The 18,570-nt window shown below is 41.7% G+C and overlaps 1 protein-coding gene across 3 annotated transcripts in view; it reads right to left on the reverse strand.

Annotated features, from left to right (window-relative positions):
* LOC126251910 (FAU ubiquitin-like and ribosomal protein S30) overlaps positions 1-14,519 on the reverse strand; it is a 31,567-nt gene extending 17,048 nt beyond the window's left edge. The window contains exons 1-2 of one of the 3 annotated variants that reach the window (XM_049952639.1): positions 14,480-14,519; positions 14,078-14,159 (exon numbers count right to left, since the gene is read on the reverse strand). In XM_049952639.1, the coding sequence (XP_049808596.1) occupies positions 14,078-14,159; positions 14,480-14,499 (102 nt within the window). In that variant the 5' untranslated portion in view covers positions 14,500-14,519. The other 2 variants (XM_049952640.1, XM_049952641.1) reach the window with 2 other exon arrangements.
* Between the last annotated feature and the right edge of the window lie 4,051 nt (positions 14,520-18,570).

The following is an 18,570-nucleotide window of genomic DNA, read 5'->3' on the forward strand; positions in this document are numbered from 1 at the left end:
ACGGAAACTCCCCCTCGACCCAAAGACGGTTGTAAAGATCGAGGAGGCGCCGCTGGCAGTCCACTGAAAGGTGTTTCAGCATCTGACAGTGGATGCCATATGGCCCAGGAGCGGTATCAGGGCAAGCGGCTAGGGCACTGCGAAATTCCCACTCACTGAATGGAGCATTGTAAGATTCTTGGTGGTGGGTGCGAAACGAAAGGCTCCGACGTTCCATCCGCTCTTTAATGGAGCGGAAGGCCAGTGGGGAATTGGAAGAAGCGGAACTCAGAGTAAAATGCTCTGCCAAGCTGTTGGCAATTTCGCCGGAGTCTGTACACACTGCTCCATTCAGTGAGAGCGCAGGGACGCTGACAGGGGTCCGATAGCCATAGAGGCGTCGGATCTTGGCCCAGACCTGCGATGGAGAGACATGGAGGCCAATGGTGGACACATACCGCTCCCAGCACTCCTGCTTGTTTTGGCGGATAAGGCGGCGGGCCCGCGCACGCAGCCGTTTGAAGATGATGAGGTGTTCAATGCAGGGATGTCGCTTGTGACGCTGTAGCGCCCGCCGGCGATCTTTAATCGCTGCAGCGATCTCAGGCGACCACCAAGGCACAGTCCGCCGCCGAGGGGACCCAGAGGAACGGGGAATGGCAGATTCGGTGGCAGTAATGATGCCGGTGGTGACCGATTGAACCACCGCATCAATGTCATCATTAGAGAGAGGCTCAATAGTGGCAGTGGAGGAGAACAAGTCCCAGTCAGCCTTATTCATAGCCCATCTGCTAGGGCGCCCAAAAGAGTGACGCCGTGGTAGTGACAGAAAGATCGGAAAGTGGTCACTACCACACAGGTCGTCATGCACACTCCATTGGACAGACGGTAAGAGGCTAGGGCTACAGATTGAAAGGTCAATGGTGGAGTATGTGCCATGCGCCACACTGAAGTGTGTGAAGGCACCATCATTTAAAATCGAGAGATCAAGCTGCGACAATAAATGCTAAACGGTGGCGCCTCGACCTGTTGCCACTGATCCACCCCACAGAGGGTTATGGGCGTTGAAGTCGCCCAATAGCAAGAAAGGTGGCAGCAATTGGGCTATCAGCGCAGCCAGGACATGCTGCGAGACATCACCATCCGGTGGAAGGTAAAGACTGCAGACGGTAACAGCCTGTGGCGTCCACACCCGAACAGTGACAGCCTCTAAAGGTGTTTGGAGAGGGACAGACTCGCTGTGCAGAGTGTGAAGGACATAGAGGCAGACACCACCAGACACCCTTTCATATGCTGCCCGGTTCTTATAATAACCCCGATAGCCACGGAGGGCGGGGGTTCGCATTGCTGGAAACCAAGTTTCCTGAAGAGCAATGCAGAAGAAAGGGTGAAGGCTGATAAGTTGGTGGAGCTCAACTAAATGATGGAAGAAACCGCTGCAGTTCCACTGGAGGATGGTATTGTCCATTGCGGAGAAAGGCGTGACGGGACTGGGAAGGCAGATTATGCCGCTGGGTCACCTGCTGCCTCCGATGGAGCACCCGTGCAAGTGCTATCCATTGCGTCTGAGGGATCGGTGAGATCGAGGTCCTCAGCGGACGCAAGGATCTCCACCTCATCCTCAGACGCAGAGCTTTTAGGTAGCGGTGGAGTAGGTGCCACCGCAGGTGTCTTGGACTTACGGGTCTTCAAAGTCGTTTTCTCTCGCTGTTCCTTTGGTTGCCGTTGTTGAGAGGGCTTATCGGAGTCAGTCTCTGGGACCGAAGAGGATGGCGAAGCCCGTCGACCAGCGACCTGTGGCTTCTTCAGCCACTGGTTGGTGTCTGCTGTGCGGCTGGTAGGAACCTGGGAAGGGAGTGACCCAAGGGATCCCTTCCGAGCGAGAGAAGCCGAAGAAGACTTACGCTTCTCCGGCTTAGAAGTGGGGACTGGTGTCCCCGGTGGTTTAGTGGGTGCTGCTCCCGAGGTAGATGGTGTGGGAGCAACAGCGAGAGAAGGGGCCCCCATCGTCAAGGGGGCAGGTGAGGTCCTCTGACTCTGAGAGCTGACTGTATATCTTGCAGCTGAAGGAGCTGGAACAGGAGTGACAGTGGAGGCATAAGATGACATCATGCGCACGGGATGTAGCCATTCAAATTTCCGCTTAGCCTCAGTGTAAGTCAGTCGGTCCAGAGTCTTATATTCCATGATTTTGCGTTCTTTCTGTAAGATACTGCAGTCCGGCGAGCAAGGGGAATGAAGCTCTGCACAGTTGACACAGACGGGAGGTGGAGCACATGGAGTATCGGGATGAGATGGGCGTCCACAATCTCTACATGTGAAGCTAGAAGTACAGCGAAAGGATATGTGACCGAACTTCCAGCACTTAAAGCACCGCATCGGGGGAGGGATATAGGGTTTGACGTCACACCGGTAGACCATCACCTTGACCTTCTCTGGTAAGGTATCACCTTCGAAGGCCAAGATGAAGGCACCGGTAGCTACCTGATTGTCCCTCGGACCCCGATGAACACGCCGTACGAAATGTACACCTCGGCGCTCTAAATTGGCGCACAGCTCGTCATCAGACTGCAAAAGGAGGTCCCTATGGAAAATAACACCCTGGACCATATTTAAACTCTTATGTGGGGTGATGGTAACGTGAACATCCCCCAACTTGTCACAAGCAAGTAACCTGCGTGACTGGGCAGAGGATGCCGTTTTTATCAAAACTGACCCAGAGCGCATTTTGGACAAGCCCTCCACCTCCCCAAACTTGTCCTCTAAATGCTCTACAAAGAACTGAGGCTTCACGGATAGAAACGAGTCACCATCAGCTCTGGTACAGACAAGATACCTGGGCGAATAGACGTCACTGTCAGTCATTGCCTTTCGTTCCTCCCATGGAGTGGCCAGGGATGGGAACGATTTGGGGCATAAACGTTAGCTTTAAAATGAGCCCTCGAACGCTTAGAGACTGCTGGTGGCTGGCCGCCAGCGAGAGATGATGTACCACGCTTCATTGCGGGTCATCCGCCCTGATGCCACCTACTCCGACCAAGGGCCCTCCCCACGGGCGCCTCCCAGCCGCAGCAATAGCCACCTGGCAGGATGGCCATTGCCGGGAGTCCTGATGCCCCAGGGAGATGGGCATCTACTCCTTGGCATACGTGGGGAGTTAACGGCGCAGGCATCAGTAGAGCGATCCCTGTGTTGTCAGGGGGCTACAACCAACAGGGTAAATGGCGGCCCCACCACAACGGACTGGCTACCGTGCTGGATCTTAGGTGCAAAAACGTCCAAGGTCGTCGTCGCAGTTAAAAGCAACACTGCAGAGTGCAGCGTGGTAATCGCACCCAGGGACGTATCCTAGCCCAAGAGATGGAAAACGAGCGGGACACCATTGCAACGACGAAAAAGCCGGCTAAAAAGGTCTCAATACACGACGGATACAGTGCACCATGTAAGGCGCCCTTCCCCAATTGGCTCACTCTTCGGAATAATTTAGAAAGATGGAGGTCAAACGCGAGAGGGGACCATCACAGAAGGCCAAAACATTTGAGACTCCTTTTAGTCGCCTCTTACGACAGGCAGGAATACCGCGGGCCTATTCTAACCCCCGAACCCGCAGGGGGGGGCTCTTTAACTTTATCCATTGACACTCAACACTATTAGTGCTGGAGATATTTTCATGCTGACCACTCAAGTAATCTGAAATTGCTTTTTGTTGCTCTTGCTATTTACTGCTGTATTCAATGATTTCCCGTTCTATGACAACTGCATAGAAAAGTTCAGGTCTGTTTGTCAGCAGCAGGTATAAAATGTTACCTTCACGAATTGGTACCCTAACTGATCAAGGAAATTTTTAGACAAGGCATTTCAAACGATTTCACAATAATCCCTGCCCTGCCTTAATCACTTAAATTTCCCAATTTATAGGTGGGAAGTTGAACTCTGCACCAAATACTACAGCATTACCAGGAAATTTACATTAAATATGCTTAAAATTTCTCCTCAGATGTTCTGCCATTACTGCTCCTGAGGCAGGGGGTCCATTAGGGCATCCAATGATCTTGTTTGATCCACTTTTAATACTGGGTGTTTATCAGTGAAGTGCAGCTATTCACAGAGGTCCAGTGTGGACTGCAATTATTGTATGGCAGTGAAACTTTGTAGATATGCTAATGCATTAACGCATAACCAATTTATGCTGGAAAACAAATTTGTCCCATTTGTGGCCATGACTGTATGAGATCCACATTCTCATTTCGCACGCCATAACGTTAGTTAACAATGTGGTTACTGAGAAGAGAGACCTCGTGCTATCAGTGAAACTGTCTTATGTAAACAGCAGCAATTTCAGTGCAGGAGGGCGACAGGAAGGGCATCCAGACTTGCCACATCCAATTATATCTTTAGTGCCCTCTCCTTGAGGTTTTTCTGTATCCGCCATTGCTGTATCTGCTACCAAAACTAGAAGATTCGGCAGCAGAGATATACTGGCTAAGTGAGCACCTAACTGATATAAAAAAGTATAGATGAAAAATTAATAAAACAACTGCTATATCACGAACTGCGGGAGATTTGAGATATTAAATATTTTATTTTCCAACTGGTGAAGTAGCTCCTTCTATATACATAAGGATTTATGATGAGGCTTGCTTTTGATACCCACAATGCTGTAAGAAGTATAAGACAAAGGTACACTTATTACCATCCACATACATAACAAAATAAGCCAACACACCAAAGTGGGTTTACTAAAAATGGAGACTCAGTTCAAATCCAATTAAAATTAAGATGGAAGAAACTGAGCCTCTTAACTTTAATATTATTGAACTACAAAGCGGGTAACACAACTTGGGTGGGGACGCTCTCTTCAAGTAGTCTACATGTACAGTGAGTACTGGAAGTGGAGACAGTAGTATCTGAATTGAGCAGTAATAAGGTAATTGATGAAGTCGGTGCACACATTATCAAAGAATTGGATGAACTGGTCAGCAAAGGCTGAACAATATATGGAAATAAAATGTAATAAGTAGCAACAGAAAACAAATGTATCCACAACAATGTGTAAAAAGTGACAAGAAGAAATTCACCTCTACTACAGACATCACACTAGATCTAATAAACAAGGAGCAAATCCACAGGAGCAAAGAACAAGAAAATCCATGGTGAAGGAAAATACCTGCAACTTTGTCAAAAGAAGTATGTTGGCCTTCATCTCAAATGATTTAGGGAAGCAACAAACAGCCTATAATATGATGGCCACATCGGGCACCGAATTCCTCTCCTTAAAAATAGAAGATCTGAGTCTTTAGAAAAGCACTGCCTCTTTGGAGATAGAGCAGGAGGCAAGGATGAAAAAGGGAACTTGCCTCTTACAGCATCAAATTAACCCTTAGCAACAGTTCAAAGTTACAACCACTAGTCTCAATGTGTGTATTATAATGGCACATAAAATTTTGCTTAAAATATCCAAAGACAGGCAGCTAGGACCCTAGCAAACAGTTCCTCTTCAGTTTCTGCTGGTGTTTCATACATCAATGACGTCACATAAACCTACAGGACAAGTTACTGGTGGTGGATCTTGTGAGCATGGGACAGCATGAGGAATGACGAGTATCTGTTGTTCAAGTGATCACAGTCATTAATATTGAACAGAGACAGTGAAGTCATGTGTAAACCACATCCTTTGTAAGACAACAAGTGATGCAATTTAGAAAAACTAATATATACCACAAGGACCTTTCGAGGCCACTAGTTGGTGGTTGTTATGCGAGACAAGCGAGAGATGTGGGTTTTCATCACTGTGGTCATGGCTATTGCCAGAAATGAGAAGACCACCGAAGTTGAAAATGGCATCTTCATTGAACTATACATACTGTAATAAGTCCTGTACTTTGCTGACAGTCCACTGACACAAACTCTTGTGTCCAACATCATTTGGCCCCCGTGTTTGCATGTGATGAACTTTATGATACACGTATAATTATCAATAATTGGATACTACTGGATCAATCCAGTAGTATTGTCCACACTCTAATCTTTACCATAGGAGTCTCATGGGCAAGTTAACATTTGCTTATTGATGAATTTTCACTCCTCAAATTCTGGCTCTGTGGCTTGCACGAGCATTTCTTATAAGTTGTTGTTGTTGTTGTTGTTTTTTTTTTTTTTTAATGGCAATAAATTTATTGGAACTAGGATGAAGCCTATAACAAAACTTCTCTCATTACATTCATTTATTTTTCTGGATCATACATCCTGCTGCATTACATTAAATGCATGTCTGCAAGTATCTGCACTGGTTAACGACCCTCTGCTGAGAATCATGCAAACTTAACAGTGATGAACACATTACACACATCACAAGTTATTGTCTACTGTTTTCCAAAGTATTGTCACCAACGATGACACAGCAGGCACTTGTTTCTTAGGAAACATAAGCAGCTTATGAACATGTGCATCACACACATAGCTCATTCACGATTTCATTATCACCTACAAAATCAGTTTTTAAACATTGGTACCTTATCTCAAAACACACTGTTTGGGATACTATTAGGTTGATTTGAACACTGCAGTGCTTGACTAGACATGGTTGTATTGTAGGTAGTATCACGGTTGCCCCAAGTTTCCTTAAGTGAAATTCCCTGATATTTCCCTGTTTTCCAGAAAAGTTTTAGCATTTATCCCTGAAACATTTTGAGATCTCAAGGTTGAATAAAGACATGTTGACAAAAAATGTAGGGACTTCTGTATTTCTAAACAAGTGAGGAGAAAGCAAGCCAAATGGTATGTGTGTTTCATTAAGACCTGATGTTATTTTATTTCAATAAAATGAAAGACATTTGGTGACAAAAACAGACATTTCCTTGGAGTCTGCAAGACAGATTTGAAATACCTTCACTGATATCAGAAGCAACCTCAGAAAAAAATGTATGCCCCTTGAAAGAAGTGTATAAGGTGGGGAAAAGTTGTGTAAATCAACACTATAGATGACCACCAACAAAATGTTGGTTCTACTACGTTCGTTGTTGTCAATTATTACCCATTGTGTCATGTCGATTATTTTAGAAGAATTGTGTGTTCGTCTTCTTAACTGAGTGGTACCATGTTTGCCTACCATGCAGCGGGCCCAGGTTTGATTCCTGGCCGGGATGGAGATTTTCCTAATTCGTGGACTGGGTGTTGTGTTATTTCACAATGACTGACACACAAGTCACCCAATGTGGTGTCACCTGACCAAAGATTTGCAACCCGGTGGCGGCGGCCAAACTTCCACAGACAGAGCCTCCCGGCCATCAATGCCGCACAATCATTTCATTTTACAGGTACTGTGTGATCTTTCTTTCAAGAAATATATGCGTAAATAGTGTATAAACTACCAGCAATTGCCACAATTTTCTTCCTCTTACTGTCCATACTTTCTAATATATGAACTACTTTCAGAGTGCCAAAATATGGCCTCTGGCCTACCGAGGAACACTGCAGTCCTGGGTCCATGGATAAACCGTGAAAATCTGCCGCATTATGTCACACACAAACAGACCTGGCCTGTGGGTAGATCAGTGAAAAGATTCAAAGGGCAGGGCCTGCACATTAGTGGGAAACAATGGGCTTCTGATTGGTAGGCCAAACCCATTAGATACCCACCGAAATGGCCTGCAGTTTTTGCCCATCACGTAGGTCCACTTGTGTGGCCAGCTATTCACACGTCACAGACACCATGTTAATGAAATGAGACCGCGGTGATCAACCCATGCAACACATAACTTGCACGAATACTCTGAGAATAAGTACTAATCTTTACAGGTAACAACTCACCGTGTAGATGATCGCTGAGCCACAGGCCAGCACGTAGAAACGACTACCACACTTTCACAACCAAATTTGTTGCCACAGCCTTTGTCAGTAAATGAGGGCATACACACTTTCACATGCTCACTCAGGAAACTCATGCACACACGACTGCCATTTCCAGCCACTGCATCAACAATTTCTGAGAATCAAATCCAAAATAACCACTCCTCATGCCTTCCTGCCTCTCATTGGCAGCTGCTAGGCTAGCAGCAAGAAGTGGTGGCTGCATTGACTGCAAGCTGAGGGAAATGGTAGGAACGGAAGGAGGAGTCAGAATGAGGGACTAGGGATGAAGTGCATGTACTCAGCTGCATCCAGCCTACGACGATGCACATGTCAGTAAACAAACCATTTCATCCACTGAGACAAAAATGAGATTTTTCCAGTGCTTATTTTCTTCAAATTTCCCTCATATTTCCATGACACATTTGAAATTCCCTGATATTCCCCGATTTCCAGAACTTGTGGCAACCATGAGTATCCTCTTGCCTTCTTTTGACCTTCCAAGTGACTTACCTTTCCAGTTACAGAGGGATGTAATGTTTAACATGGACTCCAAACAATCGTGCAGCTTGCCAGGTTTTACATTAATGTATCATTGGCAGAGGTGAAAGAAGCAATACATGGACAGAAATAATCCTAGAGTCAATGGAATGACATTACTTTCATGATTTTCTTTGAACCTGGGTTCTGGGTCCATAGTTGCTATAGATTTAATGATGCCCACACCCATTACTTTTTATTTTATTTTCATACTATTGTAAAATTTTGGCCCATTTACAATTACTCGATTAACATGTTGTTTATCAAACAAAATCAGAATATAAATAGTTTCTAATTTAAGTTAAAAGCATTTACCAAGCAGCACATAAGTTAAACTTGCCAAATGAGAAATATGTTTAGCACTTTTTAAAAGAACAACAAAATGTGATAGTAACCAATACAACTTTGCAGCACATATAAAGGAAGCTTGTTACTGAAGCTGTGGAGAGCAGAAATTAAATAAAAAGTTGTTGCAAAACAGTTCACTATTTTACCATCTACATTGTTGGTGATAAAAAAAAAAAAAAAAAAAATGAAGACATGTCACTGGAAGTATCTCAGGCACAGGAAGAAAAAGGTCATGCCAGGGCGAATTTCCCTATCTTGCGAAGTGCTTGCTCAAATGGAAAAAATCCATGTAGAGGACAACATGTTCCCATGAGTGGTTTCAGGCTGAAGGAAGAAGACAAATTTTTAGCTTGGTCTCTCATGATTGAAGGATTTGTTGCAAGCGAGAGGTGACAAGTTCTAAAAAGATGTCATGCTATCACATTAAAAAAATGGCTATGACCCAGGCAGCGTAGTCAATACAGATTTTTTTTTTCATGTAAAGGTCTACCTGATCACATCCTAGCATTCAAAGATGGAAAGTGCCATGGAGGCAAACTGAATAAGGACAGAATAACTGTCCTAGGCTGTAATGGATGGACCTCACAAGTTCAAACCACTCATAGTAGGTAGATGTGCGAAACCATACTGTCTGGTGTGAATCAAATCATTCCTCACACATTGTTGGTCAAATAAAAAAAAATCATGTATGATGAAAGAATTGTTTAATGAATGGTTGACATTAGATAATGGTGGTATGAAAAAGGAGAAATGCAAAATTTAAATGTTTTTGGACCACTGCACTGTATATTCCAAATCATCACCACAAGACCAGACGAAACTGATGTTTTCCCCACCAAAGGTGACAAGTATTGCAACTATTGGACCAGGGTACAATACAAAATTTTAAAACTCAACGACAGAGAAACTGTTTCACTTGAGCTGGAAAGTATTGTAAAAGGTGAGAAGGCATAACGGTTATGATCCCTGTGATTGATAAGTCCTGGAAAAATGTCAGTTCCACCATTCTTTATAACAGTTCCAGAAAGTGCACGTTTGTAATATGAAGAGAAAACTCAGAACAGCAGTCAGAGTCACTAGAATTAACAAATTCAATCCCACCAGACTTAGGATCAGAACTAACCTTCAAAGATTTCCATTCATGTTGATGATGACATCTGTGTCGACGGTGTTCCAACCCATGCTGAGCTGTTGGCCTGCCAGGAAGGTAACTAAGAAGAACTGCCACCTCCAATCACAATGAACAAGGCAAGGTGGGTCAATGGAAGCATCCGATTCCACCCCTCGGCTTTGACCCATGATGTAAGGCTGTTGTGGTGTGTGATGTCCCAACGGCGCAGAGTTTGTCAGAGTGGCGTGTTTGTAGGTGTCATTTTGATGTGATCGGTGATGCTCTCTGGCGGTGTGTTTGTGTGTTAGGTGATGTTTTCGGTTTAGTTCGCATGTGTGGCATGTTTATAGGTGGCGTATTGTTGCGGTCGGTGGTTCTCTCTGGTGGTGTGTTTATGGGTAGCATGTTACGTGGCGTAAGGGGTTCATTTGCATGGTAGCATTGCATTTGTGTGGTATCGGTGGTGACTGTGCTTTCAGCGGAATATTTTTCAACGAGTTAACAATTTTGGTTTCATTATGTCGATGTTATGGTAGTTTTTTTTCTGTTCGTCATGTGTGAATTTTGGTAAATTGCATTGTTTATGTCTTTGGTTGGTATGGATATGACTGACAAGGTCAACAGTTTTTGGTTTTCGGTGATGATGGGGGACAGTGCGTAGTCCCTAATAAAATTTCTTCAGCTATTCGGCCTGTTGGCTGAAGTCACGAAGTGTTCAGTGTGTCGTGAAGAAATGAGGCTTATTAAAATTCTGGCGTCTCGGCCCAGGGACGGCTATATGTGGAGATGTCATAAGTATAACAGGTCACGGGAAGTGTTTGATTCCAATTTTGATTTTCTAGGTTTTTTTTTTTTGTGGTAGGATTAGTGTGGTGGTGGTGAAAGTTTTGAGATTTTTTGTGTGGTATCGGCAGTTGCTGTTGACCTATATAGGTCAAGGGAAGTGTTCGACTCCAATGGATATCGGTTTTAGTTGATTTTGTGAAGGTTGCGGTCATTTTATTTTATCGTTTTTGTTGTTTGGTTTAGTGGTGTGTGTTTATTTTTAGCTTGTCTCCACCCAAAAACCCCCCAATCTCCCCCACTTGTCCTGTTAAGTTTCATTATATTTTTGGAGGAATATGTGTTTGATCGTTTATCGATCTATTTTTGGGTTTTGCCGTCATGTTTACGTACTGACATTATACTCGTGATATGGGAGTTGTTGGTCAAAGCAGACGGGTGGAATCTGATGATTCCGTTAACCTGGAAAGGTCATCTATCCATACTATATGTTTCCAAGCCCTCATAATGGACACAATCTAGAGTTGTTCTCAGCTCTAACCACTGTCAAAAATTTGCTAGGTAATGCTAGACGCAAGTCATTTCTCAAAAGAAAATCAACTATTTTTCAAAATGATGTGTAACATTTTCATTGGTATGACAATATTATGGAAATGGAACAGGATGTAGATGAAGATGAAATGGGAGATATGATACTGCGTGAAGAGTTCGACAGAGCACTGAAAGACCTGAGTCGAAACAAAAACAAGGCCCCCGGAGTAGACAACATTCCATTGGAACTACTGACGGCCTTGGGAGAGCCAGTCCTGACAAAACTCTACCATCTGGTGAGCAAGATGTATGAAACAGGCAAAATACCCTCAGACTTCAAGAAGAATATAATAATTCCAATCCCAAAGAAAGCAGGTGTTGACAGATGTGAAAATTACCGAACTATCAGTTTAATAAGTCACAGCTGCAAAATACTAACACGAATTCTTTACAGACGAATGGAAAAACTAGTAGAAGCCAACCTCGGGGAAGATAAGTGTGGATTCCGTAGAAACACTGGAACATGTGAGGCAATACTGACCTTACGACTTATCTTAGAAGAAAGATTAAGGAAAGGCAAACCTACGTTTCTGGCATTTGTAGACTTAGAGAAAGCTTTTGACAATGTTGACTGGAATACTCTCTTTCAAATTCTAAAGGTGGCAGGGGTAAAATACAGGGAGCAAAAGGCTATTTACAATTTGTACGGAAACCAGATGGCAGTTATAAGAGTCGAGGGACATGAAAGGGAAGCAGTGGTTGGGAAGGGAGTAAGACAGGGTTGTAGCCTCTCCCCGATGTTGTTCAATCTGTATATTGAGCAAGCAGTAAAGGAAACAAAAGAAAAATTCGGAGTAGGTATTAAAATTCATGGAGAAGAAATAAAAACTTTGAGGTTCGCCGATGACATTGTAATTCTGTCAGAGACAGCAAAGGACTTGGAAGAGCAGTTGAATGGAATGGACAGTGTCTTGAAAGGAGGATATAAGATGAACATCAACAGAAGCAAAACGAGGATAATGGAATGTAGTCTAATTAAGTCGGGTGATGCTGAAGGAATTAGATTAGGAAATGAGGCACTTAAAGTAGTAAAGGAGTTTTGCTATTTGGGGAGCAAAATAACTGACGATGGTCGAAGTAGAGAGGATATAAAATGTAGGCTGGCAATGGCAAGGAAAGCGTTTCTGAAGAAGAGAAATTTGTTAACATCCAGTATTGATTTAAGTGTCAGGAAGTCATTTCTGAAAGTATTTGTATGGAGTGTAGCCATGTATGGAAGTGAAACATGGACGATAAATAGTTTGGACAAGAAGAGAATAGAAGCTTTCGAAATGTGGTGCTACAGAAGAATGCTGAAGATTAGATGGGTAGATCACATAACTAATGAGGAAGTATTGAATAGGATTGGGGAGAAGAGAAGTTTGTGGCACAACTTGACCAGAAGAAGGGATCGGTTGGTAGGACATGTTCTGAGGCATCAAGGGATCACCAATTTAGTATTGGAGGGCAGTGTGGAGGGTAAAAATCGTAGAGGGAGACCAAGAGATGAATACACTAAGCAGATTCAGAAGGATGTAGGTTGCAGTAGGTACTGGGAGATGAAAAAGCTTGCACAGGATAGAGTAGCATGGAGAGCTGCATCAAACCAGTCTCAGGACTGAAGACCACAACAACAACAACAACAACAACATCTTAATATATGTTATGTACTGTTTTGCACATTACTAATATAAAGATGAATGTATACATGTTTACGCAATTTATATGTAGGCCTACTACTATGTACTTTCCATCAAATTTTCGTTTATTTTAATTTTTTCCTCTGTCCCTTTCAATTATTGGAATTGCCGTTACTTTGAACTCTTCGTAATTTGAACTTTTTCCCTGGTCCTTTGATTTTCACATAATCGAGCTGACTGTATATATGGCAATGCTACAACTTCTATTAGGCTTCATCAGAATAGTGAGAAATTTGGAACTCAAAAAGCAGTCAGGCAATGGGCTTCTGTGTCATAAAAACTATTCTCAGCAGTCCTGGAGGAAGTTTTCAGGTCCTTAAACTAAGGAAATGAAGAAGGAATAATGGGTAAGTGAAACACACTCGAGTCACCTTTCTTTAGCATGTAATACACTATCACCTAGCTACAGTATAGCTGATAGGCAACAAATGGAGAAGGATGAAGAGAAGATTCCGAATGTGAGCCAATGTGCTGACCACTGTGTTACCTTGCTCTGTCAACAAATGGTAGAAAATCAGTATTTAGCTGTGTCAACAACGAGGTAATTACAAAGTACAAACTCTCACTGAACGAGACAATCGGTTGAGCTCTTACAAACAAACCACTCAGGTCTTTCGCTTACGGAATTTTGGGAAATCATGTAAAACTTATACCAGGATGTCCGGACAGGGATTGAACCAATGTCCGCCCGAATGAGAATCCGGAATGTTAACAACTGCACCACGTAGCACAGTACCAACAAGTGGAAGAATGTAGCTAATAAACTTAGTGTGAAATAGTGCTGAAACTAATTTAAAATGTGCCTCAAACTTATAACTAACACATCAAAAAGAACCCAGCACAAATTTACAATGATGGAAATCAGTCGACTTTTATTTTTTATTAAAGATTTAATACAACGTGACTGTTTATAAACTTAATAGGCGCTTCAATACTAATCTTCCAATTGTTTTTAAAACGGCAGTTTACAATTTTGGGTACTACCACTTTTGACTTATAACAGTACCACATGGACTTTTAATGCTGAAATGCAAAACCAAGCCTCGAGAATACAGTTATCCTGCAGTACAAGTCGACTGCTTGATGTGGGTCAAAGAATCTTCTACTGCTACTCAGAACTTAATGGTGAAACTCGACCTGAGTGTCAGGTAAAAAATGTAACTATCAAATTGGAAAATAAACTGCATGAAGTATCTACCTTGATCTGTGCGATGGATTCACTTCCGTCACACTCAACAACGTGGTTAGACACACCGCGAACGTGAATTTGCATCATCTTTCTGGAAAATAAAACGTATTATACTTAGCATAAAGAACTGAGTGTATGTAACTCGTACTACTGTGTACACCCTACAATTTTTGAATAATTCATTATCAGGTCTGCCATACGGCACGTAAACATTTCCTCAATGTTGATATAACAAACACCTTTTCTACAGAAATTCATTAAACTTACGTTTACTGTAATGCTAATCGAATAGTTTCTCTTAACAAGTAGCAAGAAGAGCACAACAAATATACACACTCGAAATTTACGACACGCTACACGATATATCTTACACAGCAACAACCAAAGAACTTCAAATCATTCGCACAGTACCTCCTGAGAGCCACAAACATCCAACTCTGGGATACCAGTGTTGTCCATATATAACCAGCGTTGCCAACCATACGATAAATTATCGCGATATACTATAATCACAACGTGAACACGATATACGATAGTACATTGCTGATAATTGCGGAATCTACGATAATTTTTGTGAAGATTTAAAATGAAAATAAATTGATACTTGTAGTAGTTTCATACGTCAATAATCTGTTTTCATATATTTAAGTCCATACTCTATTCAATATAAGCAATTTCCTCTTTTTCTCTCGTCCACTCCCCGCAACAGTCCAGCGACTTTTAACACTGCACATTCGCTTCCGGGGAATACCCTTACCGCCTAACAAATATTGTTTCACAACAATATGGGCTATTAGGGCTAGGCCATCGTCATCAGTTGCTGGTGAAAATGGGACTTGAATGCACAGGTAGTCGTCTTTGTGCTCTTAAAAGAATATTAATTTTTTGTTCTTAAGGGAAATTAAAGTGTGGTGTTCTTTAAATAAATACTGTAGTAGTGTATTCAAATATAAACAATGGAAAGTGACAACATATGTAGATTCTCCGCAGACCCCACAGAAGAACTTTAGGCTGTGTGGTCAGTTGAAATTAAAACGTTTGAAACAAAAGTTCAGAAAGGAATGTTTGACTGATTTATCTTTCAAGGATTGGCTACAACCTGTTAGTGATGATGCATATAAAGCTCGGTGTAAAATTTGTAGATGTGAATTCAGTGCTGAGTTGACTGTAGTGAAAAATCACGCAAAAGGGAAAAAAATGTGTCGAGCCTCTGCGAAAGAAACTTGACTTTTCATCACAATCAAAATCGTCTGATACATTTGATAAACAGGGCAAGAGGGCTGAAATATTGCTATGTGGATTTTTGGCAGAACATAACATCTCTATTAATACAGCCAATCACTTAACAGATGTAATTAAAAGTGCCTTTCCCAATTCTAAAATAGTTGAGAACTTGCAGTTGGGTAGAACAAAAACCACAGGGGTGATAAAGAATGTCATAGGTAAATGTCATTTGGATGAACTGAATGAAGTTTTACGGAGACAAAAGTTCGGTTTCATAATTGAAGAATCTACCGACGTTTCCGCTACGAAAAATTGGTGTATTTGTGTGCGGTATTTTGATGAAGAGAACTCCAAAATACATACTAAATTTTGGCAGTTGTTTCAGCTGTTTGACGAGAAAAATGCAGAGGCCGCTCATGAAGGTGCCACTGCTAATCGTTTGTACGATCTCGTACTTAAAGCCTTGTCAGTACATAATATTCCTCCTGAAAATTTAGTAGGATTCATTGCACCTATGTGCAAGTGAGGCTTGCAAACAATTACCAAGACTATGTGAAGACACAGCAAGGGATACATATTCATTCTTTAAGCATAGTTCAAAAAGAATAGCCCAGTTTGTGGAAATCCAACAGTTTTGTAATGTCGAACCTCACAAGATACTGCATCCGTCTCAAACAAGATTGTTATCTTTCTTAACTGTTGTTTCATGTATTCTAGAACAATGGAATGCATTGCAATTATTTTTCACTTGCAAGTGGGAAGAAGGAAGACTGTATGCAGCTGAACAGTTAGCAAAGGCATTCAGGGACAACGTTGTACGTGTATTTTTTATATTTCTCGAGTGGATTCTGCCGAAATCTGTGTCTCTGAATCAATATTTTCAAAGCGAGAAATTAATAATTTGCTCTTTGCATGACAGAATGTGCAAAACGTACAAAGAAATCCTTCTCTGCTATATGTCTCCAGATTATATGAATAAAACTGATTTGACAGACATAGATCCAGCCCAACTTGTGCCTTATACGCAAATGTATTTAGGTGTAGGTGTGACGGATTTCATGAACTAATCTGAAAACATCTAAAAAAAACTAAAGTGAATGATTTCTACTACAGAGTGCAACAGTTTCTTATAGTATCTTGTTGTGAGATAAAAAAGCGGTATGATTTCAACAATTCTGTTCTAAAAATGTTGAGTTGGTTAACACAAGATATAGCATTGTCAAAAAGTGCTGCAAGGCCATCGATGCTTGTTCCACTTATAAAGTCGGTTCAGAGGATTTCTCCAAAAGACAAAAGGATTATGCAAATGATTGATGATCAGTGGAGAGCATTGCCACATGCAGAATTTACCGAAAATCTACGGTCTAAAGAGGTGGACGAATTTTGGGTATTCATAAAGAACGCTAGGGACCTTCATGGTAACCAAGAGTTCCTCCAAATAGGAATCTTTGTATTAGATATATTAGTTTTACCACATTCTAGTGCTGATTGTGAGTGGGTCTTTTCAAAAATGAATCTAGTGAAGACACCATTGAGAAATAAGTTACATTCAGGTACAGTCAGCGCAGTAATGCTCACTTCCCAACATGTGAAGAACTGTGTACAGTTCGAACCAACCAGTGCAATGACTGCATCAATGAACACGTCGAACATTTATGCTAAGAAGAAGGAATCTCATCGGGATAGTGACGCCGATTTCGCCGATGTGGTGTTCGACAACGATGCGTATTAGGGTGAGTTTAATTATATTACGTACACAGCGCTACTTTTCGATCGGGGTTAGCTAATTTTCCTTGCATAAAATCTGTGGTGTTTTGGACACTTCCGAATTTATCTGGTTCTGAACGTATTTTTAGTACTTAGCATCGCGATTAGAGACGTTTTGGTTCGTAATTAGGAGGTTTTATGGATAAAAATTTTAAAAGATGAGGAGACTTTGCCATTCGCGATTGAAAACAAATATTGTGTATGTCATATTATCAGCATTTTTTTTAAGATTATCAATATACGATACTTTTAGATAAAAAACGATAGTTTCAAATACAAAATGCCAACATTTTATCTTCTGGGGTTGGCAACGCTGGCACTAACTGAACGTCGGTGATACAGAATAACAGAAACTGAAATCACTCAGGCAGCAACTGATAAGCCATGCCCAGTAGACCATCCATTTTTGTGTGACGACTCACATTCAAATATGTTGCAGTGCCGCTGTAATCGTCACTGCTAGAGCATATTACGTAAATTAATATTTGAATACCCAGTTCCAAAACAGTAAGGACCATATGGCGCTGATGGAGGGAGATAAACGTGAGGTAAACACTGACTATAATACTTTACAAGCTATCTTATCAGAGGTAATTGAAGAGAACCTAGCTCTGGCTAAATAAAACGAACAACTGAAGAAGGAATACGCAGCAATTAATCAGGAACTTATTAAACCAATTTCCCAAGAAGAGGTTAGCATCCTCAACACAGAACCAAGCAATCAATGTAGGCCAGTAGACCGTCTACAAAGACAATAGCATGCTGTTCCTGTCACAAAACGCGGTAGAGACTCTGTAAATTTTCCGCCCTTGTAAAACAGATTTAGTGTCCTTGAGCATGTTGATGCTATAGGAAAAAACATTAAAGTAGATTCACAAGTCATGGTGCTTAACACAAGTAAGCTTAATGAAAGTGAAGTGAGCAATAGGTGTAGCAACAATATTACATCAGCTGTCAATAGAAGTGAAGTGAGTAATGGGTGCACTAAAAATATTACATCAACTGTCAATAGAAGTAATGAAACCGAAAACCCCAAGAAATCAAGCCGCAATTGCATACCTAGACCTGTGAAAATACATTTATGTGCAGACAGTCAAGGAAGGAAATTAAGGGATATAGTTGAAAGCAATTCAAGCCACCATATATCAGCCACAATAAAACATAGAGCAAAATTTTAAGATGTAGCAGGTTCTTCACCAGCAGAAGCTATGGAACTGGCAGTTTTTCTGGCTGAATCAAATGACGTAGCGAGAAATGAAGGAAAAGACTTCTTGTTATCATTAAAAAAGAAACTGCAGGAACTACAAAATACGAAAATCCTCATCATTTCAATACCATTTCGGCATGATCTTCCATCCTGGTCTTGTGTGAATGTTGAAGTGAGTAGAGTAAATGAAGAAAATTCGTAAATACTTTAAAAATGTTTTGTAAACATAACTAACTTAGGTACAAGATTCCACACTGCTCATGGTCTCCATCTGAATCAATTCGGAAAGAAGTATGTGAGTAAT

The sequence above is a fragment of the Schistocerca nitens genome, chromosome 4, assembly GCF_023898315.1.
Source record: "Schistocerca nitens isolate TAMUIC-IGC-003100 chromosome 4, iqSchNite1.1, whole genome shotgun sequence".
Lineage (NCBI taxonomy): Eukaryota > Metazoa > Arthropoda > Insecta > Orthoptera > Acrididae > Schistocerca > Schistocerca nitens.